This window comes from Prionailurus bengalensis, chromosome A1, assembly GCF_016509475.1.
Source record: "Prionailurus bengalensis isolate Pbe53 chromosome A1, Fcat_Pben_1.1_paternal_pri, whole genome shotgun sequence".
In the NCBI taxonomy this organism is placed as follows: Eukaryota; Metazoa; Chordata; class Mammalia; order Carnivora; family Felidae; genus Prionailurus; species Prionailurus bengalensis.
In genome coordinates this window covers 77,267,850-77,289,438 of record NC_057343.1, presented here as the reverse complement: position 1 = coordinate 77,289,438, position 21,589 = coordinate 77,267,850, and the positions used below count along the sequence as shown (strand labels likewise).

The 21,589-nt window shown below is 46.2% G+C and overlaps 1 protein-coding gene across 2 annotated transcripts in view; it reads left to right on the top strand.

Annotated features, from left to right (window-relative positions):
* Nucleotides 1-13,385, top strand: part of EFNB2 (ephrin B2) — a 45,704-nt gene extending 32,319 nt beyond the window's left edge. The window contains exons 3-5 of one of the 2 annotated variants that reach the window (XM_043582757.1): nucleotides 7,413-7,505; nucleotides 8,254-8,367; nucleotides 9,709-13,385. In XM_043582757.1, coding sequence (XP_043438692.1) covers nucleotides 7,413-7,505; nucleotides 8,254-8,367; nucleotides 9,709-10,097 — 596 coding nt within the window. In that variant the 3' untranslated portion in view covers nucleotides 10,098-13,385. The remainder of the gene's footprint in view (nucleotides 1-7,412; nucleotides 7,506-8,253; nucleotides 8,368-9,708) is intronic. The other variant, XM_043582765.1, reaches the window with a different exon arrangement.
* Nucleotides 13,386-21,589: the final 8,204 nt, after the last annotated feature.

Genomic DNA, 21,589 nt, shown 5'->3' with positions numbered 1-21,589 from the left:
CATTTTTTTTTTTTTTAACTTGAGTTTTGGTCAGTCTATTGAAATGGGTATCTGGCCACTTTTTTTTTTAAAGTTTATTTTATGTATTTTGAAAGAGAGAGAGAGAGTGAGTAGGGGAGGGGCAAAGAGAGGAAGAAGAGAATCCCAAACAGCTCCACACTTTCAGCATAGAGTCTGATGTGGGGCTCACACTATCAAACCGTGAGGTCATGACCTGAGCCGAAATCAAGAGTCAGACACTCAACCAACTGAGCCACCCAGGTGCCCCTGGCCACCTATTTTTAAAACAATTCCTAGGGTGCTTGGGTGGCTCAGTCATTTGAGCATCCGACTCTTGATTTCGTGTAGGTCATGATCTCACAGTTTGTGAGTTCCAAGCCATGTGTCAGGCTCTGTGCTGACAGTGCAGAGCCTTCTTGGGATTCTCTCTCTCTCTCTCTCTCTCTCTCTCTCTCTCTCGCTCTCTCTCTCTCCCTCTTGGTGCCCTTCCCCCCTCAAATAAATCAATAAACTTTTAAAAAATAAATAAGACATAATTCCTTTTAGTGGGTTTTGGCCCATATTCAGGTTGACTCTCCTGTATAAAGGTAATTTTACTGTTGACTGAAACATCCTTAGAAAGTTAACTTTGTCTGAATTGTTGTGACAATAAGATAAATCCCCTTAAAGCATACCTAGATGAAAACTTGTTTTCTGAGATCTTATTGAAACTTTTTTTTTACCTAATGAAAGATTCCGTACATAAATCATCCTAGCTTTTAGCCATAAAATCCTAGACCTAGAAAGGGGTGTTTTCTCTCCACAGAATTCTCCATTAAAAATCAAGGCACTAAGGTGTTGGAGGCAGTATTTTTAAGGGGAAACAGAGTAAACAACCCCATAATCAGTCTCATGTGGTTAGTGGGCCTTTAGTAAAAATACGGACACTTAATTTATTGCTGGGACTGTTTGATCTTTGTCAGAAAAACGTCAGTACACTGCTGGAACCCGGAGGGTATTCCTTTCACTAACATATACCCCTTATGTATGCACTCGCACACGCATGCACGCACCCACACACACGCTCACACATGGTCGCTGCTTCTCCTTTTCAGTCTGGTCATATGTAATCGGTGACTCTTCGGGACTGTGTTCTCAAAGGTAACTAACTGGCTCTTAGCATCTTTCATGATTGCCACTAACTTGATCTTTGTATACAGTTCTTGATGGTTAAAAGATTTTCTGAGTAAGCTGTGATAGGATTTCTTATGTTCTAGATATGATGACTCTATGCTGTTAACGATTCTCTCAATAGGTTGACCTCCCTCAGTGTCCAAGTCTCATGCGGTATATGAGATACGAGATATAATGAATACACTGGCACCTTCATACTCAGTTTACGTAGTAACCTCTTACCTCCCTCTTCCCCCCAAATTAATATAAAGTGGCAATATCGGTCATTAAATCTTCTAGTGAACGCACAAAGTTTACTAAGCTGTTTCAAGGTTGTTAACACATTTTTAAAACCACCTCTTTTTCCTGAGCTGTCAATAGAATATCCTATCATTGTTCATGATGAACATTTGAAACTGAGGAAATAAAATTATACTGTTTTATTCAAGAGCATCCATTTAAATTTGATACCTGGTATCTTCACTCCTATTTTAATGCTAGAATACAAGAGGGAGGGTCTAAGTTGTGACTCCCTTTTTAAATTCATTTTTCCAAATCGTTCTGTCTAGCAGAGAAACTAATTAATTGTGTTGGGTAGAAGTCACTGGGGCTAAGCCAGTTATTAATTCTTAATGCATGATTTACTGCCTTAAAATTTCAAAACACAACCACAGTGATGTGGTTTTAATTCAAGTGATTCTTCTTATCATACTGGAACAATGTTTCCTTGGGGGAGAAACACACACATCCTACCTCACTCGTAGCTTATACAGTGTTTGAACTGTGAACTGTTCCCCACACACTAAAAATCAGCTAATCAAATGCCCGTGAGAGCTGTCACATCAAGTAGAGATTTAAAAAAAAAAAAAAGGCAACCTTTTTTGTGGATGTATATTTCACTTTGAAAATATCTTCCTTTGTATTTTTTTTTTCTTCAAATTGAGGCCATTTTAAGAAGCATTTATTTATACAGCAAAGATAAGGCAAATTTGGTATTATGGGATGAAATGCCATTTGCCTTGAAATCATGCTGAATTTTCTTGAACGTTCTGGCAAGGAGAAATAACGAAGCCCTTGGAAACTGATGATGACACATTCCTCATTTCTTACACTATAAATCCACAAAGAAAAACACGTGAAAAGAAGCTAGAAAAAGGGACGTTTTCTCCTTCCTTTTGGCACATTATACAGTTGTTTCTGTTTCAGAAGTTTTTATTAATTACAGAAAAAGGCATTTATTTTTGGCACTCACTGAACTCTATCATGTCCATGTTTAGAATCTTTCTCCTCAGTATCTGAAAGGACCCTTGTGATATCCAAGGCATCGAACTACCTTGAGATCTAGAAATTAAATCGCTGTTTTGATACTAGACATTCTGACTTTGAATTACTGTCAGGGTGTTAAGGACAATGCTCTAAGTTTCCCGGGTTTATATGTTCACAGTCATCGATTACATTTTTATCGGGTTCCTTAGTTTTCAACCTACACATCTCACTCCAGCTTTTTTAGTCTTTAGACGTTCCAAGAATTGCGAGCCCTGGTAGAAGACAGTAAGCTTGTTTGTATCATGTTTATTTGAAGGTCATGGCTTTCTCTGTTTCCTACTTGATTCTGCTGCTTTGGGTTCCTCGGATTGTCAGGTGATAGGATTCTGGTTCTTCTGAGTCTGTGTTGAGCTTAAGGAGAAAGACCCACGTGCAGGAAGACCGGCCCTAAGAAATCAGAATTACCAGGGCCAGCGTATCATGACATGCATGGAAGAGAGTCGTGCAAAGAGGATGATATTGATAGAGAATTGTCACAAAGTGCTATTTGTTTCATCATCAAGTAAGAGCAAATATGTGCAGCTTTATATACATTATAGTTTCTATTCTTATTAGGAAACTGATCTCTGTGGCTTTCCTGATCCTCTGTGCTTATTATCTGTCTCTCCTTTGGTAGACTGCTTTGATAAAGTGGATAAAAAGGTTTGCTTTTGAGTGTCCATCCATTCCCTGCCCCATCCCAGGAAGCTACATTTGAGAATAGTTTGAAATCACCTGCATAGTATGAGTGTGTTTTTTCATCCTTTCCAGAATAGCCAAGAATTCCTTCCTAGTGATGTTACATTATCCTGCAGACTTTTTTTGTGCTGCCCTCCTTCCTGACCTCTTTGTGAATGAGACCCATATAACGGTACCAACCCAGCAGTGACTCCTCCATCTGATTAGCACAAGGTTACCGAAGTGATAGACTGAAAACCGCCCAAAGCCAGTGCCACAGAGTGGAGCCTCCCAGGGCGTGGGGCAGTGGCCATCAGATGAAGACATGTTAAAATGCACTCTTACTTCCTCTCTGTGGGCACAGTCTAGAAAACACGGCCAGAAAGATTCTTGCCCCTTTAGTCTGTTTTATTCACCGGTTCTCTTTTTTCTCCCTGGATAACCAGTGTACCATTCCCAGGGAGTAGGAGCTGCAGATATAGGTCCGTGTGCAAATTCATGGGAAGACACAGATGTGGGGCAGTGCAGTTTTCAGATGTGAAGAACTTTTAGGCAGTGAGAACTCGGGGTACTTTTTTGCTGAGTAATGATCTCCACCCACTGGAAATCAGGCCCCAGGGGAACAATCTGGTAATTTCAGTATACTTACTACATGCAATTAGATCCCTGAAGCAGAAGCCTTTAAAAGCAGGCTATAAAATGCCCATGTATCTTTATTAAGCCCATTTTCTAACTGGATGGAGAAACTTTGCTTAGTAATTTTTAATTTTATAAAGTCTATATTTTCTCTAGACCAAGAACAAAAAAATGGGCACTAAAAGCTTAGGTATAACAGGGTTATTTTTTCTGTCTCCAAATGATTAAATGCAATTTCATCTATTTAGGAATACTATAATTGTGGCAGCATTAGATAATGTTGGTAGATACAAAGAAAAGCGAAGGATAATGAGGTAGCAATTTATTTTTACCCTCTCTCTAAGTCAAAAATTCCTAATACATTCAGATCAACAATAAAAAATATTGCCAAATTGTCTCCTGAAATGGAATTAGATTTTCTCCCCAAGCATTAGCACTTTCTTGTCTTTCAGAGTGAGCCACTACTATGCCTTTAGAGGATTAATCTTGTGGCTTTATTTCAGAGCTGACTGCCATAAGGAGGTGCTATCAGGACAGGACACTTGTCAGTGTCCTTGCTCAAGGCAAGGGACAGGAGGACCACTAGAATGAGAACGATGCTCCCTACACTTCCTGCTGAGGAGGTCATAGGGAAGAGTGAGGGTAATTTTCATTACAGAATCAAATATAAAGTAAGTTCAAGTCACTCTAAATTATTCTATGCTTGCTAGAAAGCTAACCTTCTGAAGCTTCAGTTGGTTGCTGACATCTTCCAACCAGGCTTTCTGGGACCACTCGGGTCATGGCTACCATACGGCAGGGCAAAACTCCTTCACAGCAAACATACAGCTGTATTTTATAGTTCATTCCCTTTTTAAACAACCAGGTATCTGGGATGCTGTGTTAACGTTAGTAATGAATTTTCCAATATCTTCCAGTCACCTTTGCAACTTGCAAGTTGACTTAAAGGGGAACAAAGCAAGCGTCTGGAATGCACATCACAGTGTTCTCCCTCTTGGCCCATCCTCCCCCTTCACCCCCCCCCACCCCCCCCCACCCCCCCACCCCCCCACCCCCCCCACCCCCCCCGCCAAACCAGCACCGGCCTCTGATCTCCAAGAACCAGGCAAAGGCACAAGCTCCCATTTCTCTCTGTGCAGCTCAGGGCTTGAAGGCTCTTCCTCCCTCAAGGAATTAAAAAAAAGTTTCAACTGTTAAAAATGGAGAGCAGATTCATTCTCCGGCTACACAGTTTTCCTCCGACCATCTTACAGTCTGTGGATGCTAAATTACAGATTGCAGTTTAATTTGAATTCTTGGAGCTCTCTACATTTGGGGGTCACTTGGACAGCATTCAGGGCACACCCACAAGCACTCTGCACGGAAGCATTGGTATCCAGAAAGGGCGGTGACCTACAAATTAAAATCAAAAGAAAAAATCACCCAAATGAGGTGCAGCCCTCCTGCTTCCAAATGGACTTGGTAGAAGCAGTCAGAAGCTTTTATCTTTGAGGACGCAGGTTTGAATTCTGTTCCACGGTGACTCTTCTCTACCACGTCTTGTCTTACCCACTCTGGTATTCATTGTTTTTTCTCCTTCAGATCTGAATCTTTGACCTTTTGACCTCCAGGTTCAAACAAACAAAGCTCTACCCACCCTACCCCACCCCCGCCTTTTCTGTGCACCACCCTTCAGATCGTATTTTTAACATATTTGTTAAGCCGTTAGTCAGAAAGAGGTCATTTCGCTGTGCATTTGGGTGCACTTTTGCATGAGAGTGCATTTATGTGCCTACAGCATAGAAAACATTGAGATTCCATTTGAATTAAGTAAACTTCTGAAGCCATTGGCTAGACCTCAGCTTTCCAGGGTTTTCTACATGAAAACATATCCTAATTTTTGAGAAAGATTAAAGAGAGATGATAGCATTGTTCTGCACCTGCCCTCAAACAGTGCCTGCACGTAGACAGCCACACTGTTTCATGGCTTTGGGAGGAAAGGACCCTTCGAAATTTGGGAAACTGTCTGGAGGAGGGAAAAGAGAAAGCGGGTGGAGAAATGGGGAAGGAAAAAAACGATTTTTTTTTTATTAGATTCACAGAGGCGTATAAAGTTTTTAGGTATTTGTTTTAACTTCTCTGCCAAACATTTTCTCAACAATCTACAAGAGGACACTGTCTACTTTTTACCCCCAGAATGATTATGGCCATTTTGCCCATTTTCCCAGGAGAAACTCGGCACCAGTGTCAGCGGAGGAGTGAGGTCTGATCGTAAGACTGTAAACTTTAAGGAAACACTCAGATAAGCACAGAGATATTTATACACACAAGAAGCAGCCATTGTTTTTCAAAGCAGTGAAAGTAAAAGTTGTAACTCTGTAGCCCACGTATTGCTATGTGTGCATGTAGACCTTGCTGGCCGGTCCACCATTTGGAAAACAAACAACCCATTGAAAGAGTGCCTTTGGATGTATTTTTACCAGAAATTCTGTCCCTGTTTCCGTGCCTTGAAAAGTACAGTGTTAGTAGACCAGCCTTTGATAATCAAAGTAGAGAATGATTTACCGCACAGTAATGTATATGAAACACTTCTGTTCCTTGCCCCTTGAACTTTGGAAGAATGGAAACGTCTAGCACCCTCCACCTTCTTTTTCTTCTGGAACTTGACCTGCAATTTAAGTCCTCTTCCTTAGCAAAGTACCTGGCAGTCTTTTTACAGCTTTAGTCACAACGCTATTCAGAGAACTCACCGTCCTAAGGAGACGCAACAGCAACGTGTTTACACACAGTGGAGCATAGGCTGTTTGTTTAAAAGTACTGACAGTGGTCAAATGTCCTGTCCTTCCTCCTCCCTCTTGAAACGGGAAGGGACTCGAGCTAAACAGGAGGCAAGTGGGTACTGCACAATCTCCCCTCATACCCCAGGGTTGCCCCAGGGCCCTGACAGAGCAGAGGGCGCGCGTGGTCCCCTCTGTCGGTCAAGCTGTGCTCCAGCAGGTAGCTTGGTTGAAGAGTCTGTCTAAGGCCGGTCTTCGTAATGATAACACACTTATTATTTCCAGTCCAGTGCAAAATGACGGAGAGAAAACTTCAGAAGTGGAAGACCTGAATCCTAACATACTTCTTCATCTCACATAAGGCAGGGAAAGAAAAGGAGGGGGTGTGGGAGTCTCCTCTTTTAGTGTTTACCGAACTTGGATGCTTGGCAAACAGGGAGCATCGAGCTAATTGTTCTCGAAGCAGGAAATCTGTAGTAGAGGAAGCAGGTGTTGTGCGATGATTACCACATTTTAAAGTTACTGTATTAACTACTTTGCTCTTTTGAGGCCGACCCTGAAATAGTAAGCTTTTTGGAAGGTCCTGTCCCTTTTATGTATGGACTGACCCTAAATCAGTTGATTCTGAAGGAAGGAGAAAGCGCTTAAGTAAACTTGAAACCAGATAGCATACGTGCAGCGGTGTTGACAGGATCCATTTTTCTTTATTTTCTTTATTTTTTATTTTTTGGCTTTCAGCATCCCATGCTTTCCGAAAACTTGTGACTAAGAGTGAATTCTTATTTTTCAAATTGTTTTCAGACATTTCATGTTCATATAAACTTGGCTTATTGATTTCCTGATTTTTCTTTATTTTTTTGTTTTGTCCATTTTATTTTTAATCAGCTACATCAAATGGGTCTTTGGAGGGCCTGGATAACCAGGAGGGAGGGGTGTGCCAGACAAGAGCCATGAAGATCCTCATGAAAGTTGGACAAGGTAAAGACCGTCTGCTCCATGAAGCCACCATAATCTGGTTGAGTCCCCAACGAGTGTGGCACCAATGCCGTGAACGCCCACCTTCACGCACTCGTAGCCTAGTTTCGAAAGCACATCTTTCTCTGCACCTTGAGCCACTGACAGATTTCCTCAAGTCGGTGTAACAAACTTCTTTTATTGGAGTTTCTTCTCACAGTTAAGGTCAGCCAGGTACAACGTCCATTGCCATATGTGTGTGTACGTGTATCTCTATACACACTTTTTTTTTTTTTCTTATTAAAAGCAAAACACCTCTTTGGTTCAAAAAAAATTACGCTACCCAGAGTGAAAACTTAGGTTTCTGCCATTTGGCCCATTTCTGCATCTCAAGTACAGAAGACTAGTTCACTGAGCCTTTTCCCACACAGATAACCTATTGTGCAGAAAGATTTATTCTTCTAATTAGAAATTGGTATAGTAGTCAGTCAACTTGCTCATTTAAATTGAAATGTCATCTGCAATGCTCTGCGTGCCAAATGCAAGAATCCCTATAGTTTCCACAGATGGCCTCACGATCTGAACCTCTGACATAAGTAGTACCACCGTTCCGTTGTAAAAGGAGAACTCTATTCTTGTATGTCACAGCACTTTGCATAAAGAATCTCACGTTCATTGCTGTCTGTGCCTCTTGAGATTGACACGCGGCAGTTCTTAGAGCTAGATCTCATTAGGTGTCTGGGCTATAAGTAATCATTTGTTCCTCGTATAGATGCGAGTTCCGCTGGGTCAACCAGGCATAATGATCCGACACGACGCCCAGAACTAGAAGCCGGTACAAATGGAAGAAGTTCAACGACAAGTCCCTTTGTCAAACCAAATCCAGGTATGGCAGCGTGAGTGTGTGTGGATGCATCCGTGGGTCCCGTGAGCAAGAGGCAGAACAGAGTCCAAGCCCTTGGATACTAGTGGGATTAACTTGTAGTTCCCCAAGTCAGTAACCTTTGCTCGCAGGTACTTGTTATTAATGGCTCGATAAGAACAGAATTGCGCCTTCCCACGGAAGTTTCCCATTCAGAAGAGTAGAATTTATCAGATGCAAGTGCCAATTATGAGCACTACTCACTCAGACCAAAGTTATTTTTATTGGAGACACTTAATCGTGCCTGTTGCAACAGTAGCGTAGAGCCGATATTCACATGTATGTAATTAATGTTCTAATACCTCGCCTAATTATGTCTGATCCACAAAGAGCCTGATTGATCCTCCTCTACATTTTAGGTGGTGGCATCTTAAAATATCGCATAATGCCGTGTTCTTCGAGTGGTTACTGTTGACATTTTTGTTTCACATTTTCAGCGTAAAATAAAATACCAGTCGGATCACTGGCTGAAGTTTAGAATACAGGATAAAGTTGGCCGCCATTGAATTTCATTTTCGTACCGGTCCTTGAGCAGATAGCTACGTATTTATTTCCACGCTAACGACATGTCTGTACGGTAGCTGCTCCCCGACGTCAGCAGTCTCGTGTGAGGGACCAGCGTGCCTGTTGGTGGCATGTGCAGTCAGCATCTGCAGGCCACTTCCCCCGCTTTACAAGCATCACGTAGGGAGGCTGTTGTTTCTAATTTTCAATGGCAAGATGTGTCAAATTCTTGTGACACTCCGATAAATGGATAATCTAATGATGCCAGGCAAGTTTTTAGTGCTTCCCATTTGGGTTGGCAGCGTGTTCAGCGTGAGTGTTTCTGCTGCCTTCCCAATATATTTTAGGTGTAAACCAAATAATACAAGTGAGTTATGAGCGGCATGTGTTCCCAGGGCCCCAGGGTCCCCTCAGCGCGCAGCAGGCAGGACTTGTCTGTAGAAAGCAGGCGGCGGGAGATGCTCGGGAAGGCCGGCACCCAGAGGGGCAAGGGGGGCAGCGCACGGCAGTCAGCCCTGGCCCCAGAGGTGGCCGCTTCCTTTGTGTCCACCTGCTGTGGCTGGCGGCGGTTTAGGACCTGGGGCGGAAGCGTGGGAGCCTGTCCCCTCCTGTCCCTAAGGGTGGACGGATGGGGACACCTGTGGTTGAGAGCGGCCGGTGAGCCCGGGTCCCGTCCGTGTCCCCTTTTGGGGCGATCGCCACGTCCTGCCGGGTGTGCGCGGCTGGGAACCGAGGCTGGGGGGCTGCCATCCGAGCAGGGACAGCAGTAACTGGGCTGCTCCTTTCCGTCCCCGGCCGCAGGTTCCAGCACAGACGGCAGCAGTGCCGGGCATTCGGGGAACAACATCCTCGGTTCCGAAGTGGCCTTATTCGCAGGGATTGCTTCAGGATGCATCATCTTCATCGTCATCATCATCACGCTGGTGGTGCTCCTGCTCAAGTACCGGAGGAGACACAGGAAGCACTCGCCGCAGCACACGGCCACGCTTTCGCTCAGCACGCTGGCCACCCCCAAGCGCAGCGGCAACAACAGCGGCTCGGAGCCCAGTGACATTATCATCCCGCTGAGGACTGCGGACAGTGTGTTCTGCCCCCACTACGAGAAGGTCAGCGGGGACTACGGGCACCCCGTGTACATAGTCCAGGAGATGCCTCCCCAGAGCCCGGCGAACATTTACTACAAGGTCTGAGACGCGGCGGTGCCTTCGCTTTCCCGGAGGAAGCCCACTGTCCCGCCACCGCCCCGAGGAGGGTTTGATGACCCCCCCGTGTCTCGAATGGACCGGAGCACGGCGGGGGAGAGGGAGCACTCCTTCTCGGAAGAGCCCTGTTGAGTTGGACAGCTTACCTAGTCTGTAGCGCCCGGACCGCGGTGAAGACAGACGCCCACCGCCGGCCGGGAGACTGGCGTGGAAGGTGCCCGATGGGACCACAGCGCCCGCCTCCCCCCTCCACCTCCAAGCCATGCGCCGCGGTCACCTGGGCCTGCAGGAAGCCGAGGGCGACAGAGCGGCAGCGGGCGTGGGGGGGACTGGGCGAGCCGTGAGCATCCCGGGCAGGTGTCCCCCGGGGGCCGCGGGGCCTGGAAACGCCGCCTTCTGCCTTGGGCGTCCCTCCCGAGGAGCGTCCGGACTTGTCACACAGACCTCTGGCTGGGGGAGGCTTTCAGAGGTCCTGCGCCCAGTCCTCACCGTTGCACACACCCCTGCCGACCTCCGGGGCCCCGCAGCGCGAGCCCCTCACTCCACACCCCGCATCACTGCTGGCACACTCACCTTGGGAGTCTCCTGCCCCCGCGCCACGGCAGCTGGAGCCGATGGGTCCTACACTTCTAGAAATTGCGTCTGCTACTAAGGAGCCTTCAGCTGCGGAAGACCAGAAAGACCAGGAGCTCATGGAAGGGGGCGGGCCAGGATGGGGGGTGGGGGTGGGGAGGGCTGTCTGCAAATGCAGTTCAACGCTGCTGCTGGTGCGTCGGGAGCAGAAAGTCGAGGGAGAACCCCAGTTAGGTAGCACAGCACTTTGGTTGGCTGAGGTTTTAAGAGGCAAGTAGGAGACCCCACGCACGCGGTGGGGTGGGGTGCCTTGGAAGGGATCCGCCGATCAAATGGCAACGCGCAGGAGGAGCACAGTCTCTCTCCGCTGGGTAGGACAAAGGGGCATTGTCGTAGAGGGGCGGGCCAGGAGGGCCGCCGATGACAGATCTGGGCAGGACTGTTGTCGTACTGGCAATAAGGCGCACGGCCTCGGCGCTGTAGGAGAGTCGGTCGGCTTTGGATGATGTCTGAAGCAGACTCAGCTGCTATACTGATCACATTTTATGAAACACAGGGAAAGCATTTAGGAGAACAGCAGAGAGCCGGATCTGACCTAGAAGTTTACAAGCCAAAGGTCAAACAGGCTGTGATTCCATCATCATCCATGTTATTGAGGCATTCTCCTATGTGAAAGGTAGGTCAGATTCCCCACCCCCCCCGTGCCCTCCCCCCGCACCCCCACTTGAGCCTCACGACACTTTGGTTTATGGCGGTGCTGTCCTGTCCGGCTGCAAGGGCGGACGCGGAGGTACTGAGCAAGGCCACAGCCCGCAGGCTGTGTCCAGGTGACGCATACTGCGAACTTCTTTGAGTCCTTAAGACGGAAATAAATCATGATGTCGAGGGGGGAGGAAGATGGCACGTATTTATAACAGGTATATAGAACACAAGGGATAGAAACTGACAGATTTGTACTAATATATATTTTAAGATTGCACACAAATCACACCAGAAAGACGTGAAATTCACTTGTGGCAATTACGTGGTCCCAACGCTCAGTGCTTAAAAAAAGAAAAATTGGACAGCTCCATCTGGGAAAAACAACATCACTCCAAAAATAACAATAACGGGAGTAAATACAAAAATAACCCAGTCCTCTGAAGGCATCTCACGTAACCGTAGACTAGGAAATACAAGCCCTGCATACCAGGAAATGGATGTTACCGCATCGTATATTTAACAGTGGCAAGATGTTCCGGCATTTCATTTCTGTGTTGTGTATTCCCTTGCCTTATGGCTGAAGTGTTCGCTAAAATCCACCGGGTCCCCTCAGAGGGGGCTTAGGGCTGAAAGTTGAGCTCCGGCCCCCTTCCCCCACCCCCTCCCCGCCCCCTCCCTTTTGGGAAACAAAACGAGTAAACAGGAAACCTACTTTTTATGTGCTATGCAAAATAGACATCTTTAACATAGTCCCGTTACTATGGTAACACTTTGCTTTCTGAATTGGGAGAAAAAAAAAATGTAGCAACAGCATTTTAAGGTTCTCAGACCTCCAGTGAACGCCTGCAAAAATGAGTTGTCACAGAAATTATTCCTTCTCTATTTCCTGAACCTGAAAATGATGTTGGTCCAAAGTGCGTGTGTGTGTGTGTGAGTGGGTGAGTGGTATACATGTGTACATATATGTATAATATATATCTACAATATATATTATATATATCTATATCATAGTTCTGTGGAGGGTTGCCATGGTGACCAGCCACAGTACATATGTAATTCTTTCCATCACCCCACCCTCTCCTTTACGTGCATTCGTACAAGATTTTCTTGTAAGCCATCAACAATTACCTTTCGGACGGGGGAGAGGGGCAAGAAGGGGAAACATGGGAAATAGTCTGATTTTAATGAAATCAAATGTGTCTCATCGGTTGGCTACCTTTTGGTTATATGCTAAACTGTGAAAAATCAGATGAATTCGATGAAGAGTTACCTGCAACCAATGGAAAAGTGTTCTGTGCGTCTGTTTTGTGTCTGGTGCAGAATATGACAATCTACCAACTCTCCCTTTATTTGAAGTTGGTGCCGCTTTGGAAAGTTACTGTAAATGCCTTGCTTGTATTCTCATCCCTAGTCACCTGACTTTGGAATTTGCACCATAACGTTTAACTGAAGATGCTGTAAATAGGGTTCAGATTTTACTGTATATGGATTCGGGGTGTTACAGTAGCCTTATTCACCTTTTTAATAAAAATACACATGAAAACAAGACAGAAATGGCTTTTCTTACCCAGATTGTGTACATAGAGCAATGTTGGTTTTTTATAAAGTCTAAGCAAGATGTTTTGTATAAAATCTGAATTTTGCAATGTATTTAGCTACAGCTTGTTAAACGGCAGTGTCTTTCCCCCCTTTGCACTGTAATGAGGAAAAGAAAAACGGTATAAAAGGTTGCCAAATTGCTGCATATTTGTGCCGTAATTATGTACCATGGATATTTATTTAAGATTTCGTTGTCCAATTTGTAAGTAACACAGTATTATGCTTGAGTTATAAATATTTTTGTTCTTTCTTCATTTTATTTTAATGGCCTGTCCTAGGTTTCCAGCCTCCTTCCACATTGCAGTCAGCCCCCAGAAACGGAATCCGTGAGGTCCCATTCCACGTCTGTTTCAAACTGAATTTGTTCTTAAAAAAATAAAATATTTTTTTCCTATGGAAAAAGCGCCTTCAAAGTATTTTCCTTTCCTTCCTTTTTCTTTTCTTTTTTTCTTTCTTTTTTTCGCTTATTTTAATTTGCTTTCTGCTCTGTTTCTCTATAATTAACAGTTATCCAGAGCCTTCTGCCCGTGGGCACCTGTGTGCCCATTTTTTCCCAATCAGGACACTCGCATAACGTGAATGTGAACCTTGCAGAGGGCCACGAGGGAGCCCATTGGTTTCCCCATAAAACTCGAGCTCACATTTCACAAATCATCTGATCATAAAGTTTTGTAAAGTCCTAACCACCCCGAACAGAAAACCTCCCTAGTCTCCCTGGATCCCCCAGTGTCGAGTAGTGACCTAAGTAAGTGACCAGAGGAAAGGGAGGCAGGCAAATGGACTTTAGTTATCTCAACGCCTAATTCCAAATCTAGTTTCCACTCGAGCAAAGCAGTTTGCTGTCGAAGCCTTCATTTTTCCTCACAGCAGAATCCCGGAAGGAAGGAAGGGGTCCAATGTTCTTTGTACGACGTTAGCGCTGATGAAATCATGCTTTGTGACACCAGATTGAAGCAAGCCAGAGGCCAGTGGTGACTTTAACCGCGTTTTCAATGCTGGCCTTCCTGGGGAAGATGGCCGGGGGTTGGGGATGTCTTCCCCTGCGCTGGTGGGCTTGGGGTCTTAAGACTGATCTGCAGACTCCCCACCCTCCGGGGAGACCTTCCTCACCCGCAGGTGTGGAGGGCAGAGTGGCAGACAGGGCAGAAGCAGCTACCGGTGACCAGAAAGTGCTCAGATCTCTGGCTGCGTTACCTCGGGCCCTTCCTTACCTTGGGGCGGGGGGGGGGGGGTGCGTCCGGATGGGGAAGGCCCCAGCACAGAGGAGCCCGATGCTCCAGACGGTCTAGCCACAGATCACAGCCCCAGCCAAGTGAAGAATTCCAGTGTTTGAAAAGCCCCACCCTCCCCCCAAGAACGCCTCACGAAAGGCTGGTTTTAGAGGCAGCGATCTCAGCAGCATCTTCCTAGCGTACCTGTACTAAAGAAATGTTTGTGGCATAAATGCTTTCCTTCCCCCTCCTCCCCGCCCCGGGCTTCTCCAGGAGCCCACGATTTCAGGTGGCGCTGGAATAACAGTTCCATCCACTCCGTCATTTCCCTCCGCGGCGCCTACCTGCCCCTTCACGGCAAATCCAAGTTCCAGGGCACAACTTACAGCCAAGTGACTAAGCAGAAAGTTCCACCCTACATGCCAGTATCACTAATGAGCGGTCTGGGTAAAATGAAAGAACAACAGCCAAGCAAGTACTGCGTTTGCAACTTACATCGTGGCCTTTGCGAGATGACAGCTTAAATTACCAAACACCCCACCTCATTGTTTCCACCCTCTTTTCGAAACTGTGTTTCCCAAATTGGGCAAGCCGAACTCCGCTAAGAAGTGAAATGCACCCACTTGTATTCTTTCTAACTGGCGGGAAGGACACTTACAGAAACTTCTCCCGGAGGTTGTCACAATCAGGTGCTCTTAGTTCTTTCTGTCTGAAAGGTGAGCAGGCGGCTGTAAAGTCCCTGTGCTCTCCACACCCGCCACTTTTCCATCCCACTCTTCAATTGTCAGGTTCCTTTTTGGCACAACAGTTGCCCCTTCAAACACTGTGATAAAGGTGCCCGGTGGAAATCAGAAAAAAATCAAACTATCAGTCGCCAGGTAACTGCTGTGCACCTTGCTGTCAGTCTCTGATCCTAACCCAGAGAAGAATCAGTAAAAGTTAAAAAGCAACCCAGAGAAGTAAAAGTCATTTCTCTACAGTGTGTAATAAAAGGATGATCACCCTACTCTTTCCTTGGGAAGCAAATATGTCTTCAGATGGCTCAAAAGGAAACATAATTGCTGCTGTTGTGCAGAGGACATTAACCTGTGTGTTCCGCTGGTTTTGGTTTCCAGATGGTTTCAGATAATATTTGTGGTATTTATGCTATAGATGTACTTGAAGGCGATTTTTTTTACGTTTGAGAGACGGAGGGTGAGTGGGGGAGGGGCAGAGAAAGAGGGAGACACGGAATCCGAAGCAGCCTCCAGCCTCTGAGCTGTCAGCACAGAGCCCGATGTGGGGCTCGAACTCACAGACCGCGAGGTCATGACCTGAACCGAATTTGGATGCTTAACTGACTGAGCCACCTAGGTGCCCCTTGAAGGCAAATTTTCAGCATTGTAATGGCAGAGTCTTGCCTATCCTACTGATTATTTTTCTAGGTAGAGAAGTATTCATCAGTGATGGGGAGGATATTGAGATACTGTATTTATTTGTAATAAATAAAACATAGCATACCAGGAGGAGGAATCAAGTTTTGAGTGATTAAACTGCACCCCAGAAGCGAAGGATGCGTGCCACTCTAAGATTTTTATGCTGTATGGGGCGCCTGGGTGGCGCAGTCGGTTAAGCGTCCGACTTCAGCCAGGTCACGATCTCGCGGTCTGTGAGTTCGAGCCCCGCGTCAGGCTCTGGGCTGATGGCTCAGAGCCTGGAGCCTGTTTCCGATTCTGTGTCTCCCTCTCTCTCTGCCCCTCCCCCGTTCATGCTCTATCTCTCTCTGTCCCAAAAATAAATAAACGTTGAAAAAGATTTTTATGCTGTGATACATTAACAAAATCTCTTCAAAACAATTCTTGACGTGACGTTAATTACATTTTAAAAAACAACCAACACCCTCATGAGAAGAATGCCCATCTATAGACATACACAGTATGAGGGAAATAATAATACCAACACAGTTTATGAGCAATCATCATAGATGGTCGATACATGCATTAAATGCGGGAAAGGGGAGACCTCGCTTGAGGCTGTGTTTCTGCCACTGATGCTTCCTCGGTCTTCCAGAGCGTCCCAACACGTTCTGTGCGCAGCCGCCTCACCTGCAAAGGGAGAGGGTGGGATTCCAACGCACTGAAGGTCACTTGTAACTTCTGCACGATTTGCAGTAAAGCCGCCCGCCTTTCAGCTGAACAAAAGTGCCTTGATGTAAACTGCTCCTTCTCCCGGCATCCCTGGGGCAAAGCTCTGAAGAACTACGGGGGTTCACAGTCGCACCCCGCCCACTTTGGGCTGCCCTTGACCCTCCTCCCACCCCCTCCAACAAGATCCCACACGGGGCTCAGGGCCCTACTGTCCCCTGCCCCTTCCTGGCGAGGAAGGAAAATTCAAATAGAGACACTAAAAGGCAGTGGAGGCACGCTGGTCGCTATGCTCCTGGGTTTGCAGCCTTTTATTCATAATTGTTAACTAGATCTTTTTTTCTTCATTTACACACGTTTTCAGGTCACTGCAAGCAGGACGCCCCCCCAGCTTCTATTTAAATACTTCGTGGGAGGGGCGCCTGGGCGGCTCAGTCGGTTGAGCGTCCACTCTTGATTTCCGCTCTGGTCGTGAACTCAAGCTTCACGGGATGGAGACCCACATCGGGCTCTGTGCTGAGTGTGGAGCCTGCTTGGGATCCTCTCTCTCTGCTCCTGCCCCACTCACACGCATGTGCACACACTCTCTCAAATAAACTTTCAAGTACATACGTGCGTACTTCGTGGGGACCCACCTCGGGCCAAGCAGCAGTGTTGGTGGCAGTCTCTTCCACCAGCCTTGCTCCATTTCCTTATAGACTTCAGACTCACTCGCTTACTATTTGATTCTTTCCATGCTGGCATCCGGAGCACATCCCTGTTAGGTATACCTCCTCTATTGTTTATACCTCTGCTTCTGTTATCTAGGGCAAAGAATTGTATGACTGAAGAAACATATTTTAGTTGATAATAGAGCCATTCTTTCCCAAGCACCATTGGTACTTCATACATGACAAGAGTTTTCTATGTGTGTGTTTTGTTTTCAGAGCCATGGGGACTCTATCTTAAAAAGTCCAAGGACAGTAGGGGGGGATAAATGTCATCAAAGACAATCGCTTAAAATCAACTGAAATCTTAAGCAAAACCCAACAAGACTGCCCTTCAGGTATATCATTTATTTGTATACAAGGGCATCAATAATGCAACCTGAAAGGGAGACCCAAGAGAGTGGTGGAAATTAACGTCTGGCTCTAAGATCCACCAAGGGGAGGGGCGCCTGGGTGGCGCAGTCGGTTAAGCGTCCGACTTCAGCCAGGTCACGATCTCGCAGTCCGTGAGTTCGAGCCCCGCGTGGGGCTCTGGGCTGATGGCTCAGAGCCTGGAGCCTGTTTCCGATTCTGTGTCTCCCTCTCTCTCTGCCCCTCCCCCGTTCATGCTCTGTCTCTCTCTGTCCCAAAAATAAATAAACGTTGAAAAAAAAAAATTAAAAAAAAAAAAAAAGATCCACCAAGGGGAGAAAACTAAAATGAAAGAAAAGCCAACAACACGCTACAGAAGGAGCTGGTCGTGGCTTCCCATGCCCTCCACTTGGGTAAGTATCTGGTCTCCCGGTTCTTCCCCATCTGGTGAGTCTGTGTGTTACTCAAGCCGCTAAGGAAAATGCAACATGTTTTTGTAAACATAACTCCCAATTTCTGTGTCTTCCGTGTGTAGTTTTAATGCAGTTTGGATTGCGTTATATCCTTTGGCTTTTGAAGTGCCATGGGACCCCGAAGCCATGTCCGCTGGGACGCCTCTGTCTGGAACTCCTGGCTCCCTGCGGGAACCCAAGGCACAGCCTCTCCTCCACCGAGGCCGACCCTCGGGATGTGGGTTCCTCTGGACGCCGTTGGGGGACTGCCCATGCTTCAGCTCAATTATACGTGCCTGGTTTGGGAGTGCAGCTTATAAAACACAACAGGTCAAGAAACAGTATCCCTGGAACGCATCAGCAACGAACACCCACAGGTTGGGAGAGAATGATGACGGAGGGACAGAAAGAGCACCGGGGGCCACCAGCCTCAGTGGGACCAACCTTTCATCAGACTGGCCCAAGACACTACCCGGGAGCCCACGTGGGCAAGCAGACTCACGCTCATCTACTCTAGAAGCTTCTGTCCAGTGAACAGACACGCACACACAATTTGTTTGCTTATCCCACACGCATCTACGTAGCACTTCACGTAAGGAGGGGCAACATGAAAGAGAAAATCCCTCCCAATGGGGAGCTCAGAGCCCAGTCGGCAACCCAGATCTTCCGTGAATAACAGTTAGGAATCTCACACGCCATCCGAAGGGAAGGAGTGACAGTTACAACCCCTGGAGGTTGTATTCCTGGAGCATCTTCTTAAAAAAAAAAAAATATATTAGTCTGTTAGTAGACTTCTTTTCGTCACCTGTGGGTTAAATTTCTTTATGTTCCCGCGGGTTAAATTTCTTTCCTTTGAAATCTTTCATTACATCTATGCCAACTGGCTGGTTAGGATGCTAAATTTAGTATAACTGTTCCTCCAAACATCTCAGGAGTTTGCCTTAAGTGCCTGCCTCTGGCCTTAAAGGGCAAATCAAAACATTTCCAATTGGTTTCCAGCCCACACTGCAATGTGTACGTGTGTTTGAAGGACTGCTTCTTGGCTATAATTGGTAGTTTTCCTCTAGCTCGTTCTGAGGAAAGAATCGCAGGGAGCTTTATGTCTGCTAACGGTAGTTAGCACGGAGCGCGGAAGCAGCAGGGGGAAAATATGAAGTCTGAGCGTCTGGGATGTTTGCCAGAGTGACCTAGACGGTATACGGAACATACGCGGTTCAGACGCGCAGACGCGGGGCTGCTCCTGCAGGAACCTGGGTCTCTGCCTTTCAAGGGTCCCCCTTGCGAAGGGAAGAGGACAGATAAGCTCCCGCCGGCTCCCTTCAATATTTCCGAGAAAAATAGGGACAGTGCTAGTCTCGCCTTCACCGCACTCAAGGCATTCCTCCACACTGTGGCCTAAGGGTCAGGAAAAGACTAGAACACGCCATTCGCCGAGAGCGTGTGTGTCCGAGGTTCGCCGTGTATGTCGCAGACACGGGTCTGTTAAAGGCATCTCCTGGACGTGGCCGAGGCACCCTTCCCCGTTTCCAAAGAAGCTATGACCTACCTTGTCCCACAATGGAAAATACACCTCGATGGGCCCTTTCTCTCCAGCGCCGTGACCCCCCTCCCCCCCGTGGGGACTGGGATCTGGTTGTAGACAGTTGCCAGAGCGTGGGAAACGGATCGGAGGCTGTGTATAATGCAGGGAGCAGGACTCATAAACCTCTGTGTGCGGTGACCATTAACGACACAGGGAGAGGTGGCCGTCCACCGAAATGGCAGCGTACCTCACCTCCTGAAGAATGACCTGTAGGGACATACTTTCTCCCTGAGTCACCACCACCTCACAGGCTCGCAAGAGAATGGATTAAAGTCAGATGGCTTTGCGTCCCCCTGTGCATTGTTTTTAAGAGCCTCACTTATGCTAACTTGGAGAACAGAGTTTGGAAAAGTGTTTCAAATGTGGCAGCGGAATTTTTTAAGCCAGCCAGGCAGGTACCGTGATTACGACAGTCATTAAGCAGTTTAAAGAGTCTGGTTATGCTTAATAAGGTCGCCCGGCTTTTTATAGGCCCGAACAGAAATCCTTTTCAAGAACTTGTTCTCTGACAGACCATTGTCACCGCTGTTCTCTGTCATGTGTCTTGACTTCAGATTTTTGATGTCTGATTTCTGACATTTTAATGTGAGTACCTCTGGACTTCATCTACATCAGCCCTAAGGTAGGAAGACGGGAGATCTGTGAAGCTCTCTGTTCTTAGGCGGGATGTTTTTTTATCGCTTTCCTTCATTTTATTTTCCTTCGCTTTTTACTTGGGAAAAGCTACACGGAAAAGTTGACAGACCGGAACAGCCAACTCCCGTTTATCTACCATGGAGATTCGACGGTCAATGTTTTGCACATGCGGGCATGCTCTGTGGACACAGACACACGCACACACTCCCTGACACGCGCGGTTCTTTAGCTGAGGCATTTGAAGGGAGTCACAGACCCCATGACACCTCCTTCCCGCATCTTACCATCTGAGATAAAGGAATCCGCCTCAAGGAAACAGAATGCCGTTATCGATCTTGGGGCAATTAACAAGAATTTCATCATATAATCAGCTAGTCTGTTACCTGTATCTTTTTTAGCTTTTTTTTATTTTGGATGAAAACGGTACTGTACTTGCATCTGGTAAAAAGTTTGTGTCCTAGAAAAAAATAATAAAGTAAAAATTGAAAAAGGTTATTTCCTTTCCCAGCCCCTTCTCCACTCCTCAAAGTGACCGTCATAAACAGAATCTTGTCTATCTGTTCAGAAAACCATTGTTTGCATGTACTTGCATATAAATGCATGTTTTTAAAAAATTATCTCTATAGAGATTACACATTAGTCTCCATAATGCTTTTAAAATAAATAATACATCTTTGGGGCGCCTGGGTGGCTCAGTCGGTTAAGTGTCCAACTTCATCTCAGGTCATGGTCCCGCGGTCCGTGGGTTCGAGTCGGGCTCTGTGCTGACAGCTCAGAGCCTGGAGTCTGCTTTGGATTCTGTGACTCCTTCTCTCTTTTTCCCTCCCTGCTCACTCTCTCTCTCTCTTTCTCTTTCTCTCAAAAATAAAAAGCATTAAAAAATTTTTTTAATAAAAATAAATAATACATCTTGGAGATCTTTCCTCATTGGCACATTCGAATTTACTTTAAAAAAAAAAAAAAACATATAATATACCACAGTTCATTTAAATCATCATCCGCTAACCAAGTTTGGTTTTTAGGCTCCTACACGCAATACATCTTGAGTATTTACAGTGGAGCTCATCAGATAATTTACGCGCTCTCCTATTTTCCCCAGCCTCACTTGTGGTTAAATTCCAGAGGACAGAGCTCAAACACGGTGGGAGCTCGGTCAGCCTGGGTCCAGAATGACTGAGGGGAGCAGAGGCCCCCACTGATCTGTGCTACTTTCTGGGCTCTAGCGAGAGAACTGAAATTCACACGTTATGACAGGAGATTTGCAGGCTCGTCTGTTGCCCCAGCACGTGCCTACGACCCTACTTTATATGTGCTTAACATCTTACGGTATTTTCCCCAGAAAGGAACATTTTCAGTGGTGGAGTTGCTGTATAAAAGAGATTGCACATCTGGAGTTTTGATAGGTACACCTGGACTGCCTTCCAATTTTCTCTCTCCCCCTTTTTTAATTTTTTTCTGGTTTAAATATATAACCGCTCCACTCCACGGCCTCTCTTCTCCAGTTTGTTTGCGTTTTTTACTCTGTGATGTCCTTTAAAACCTAC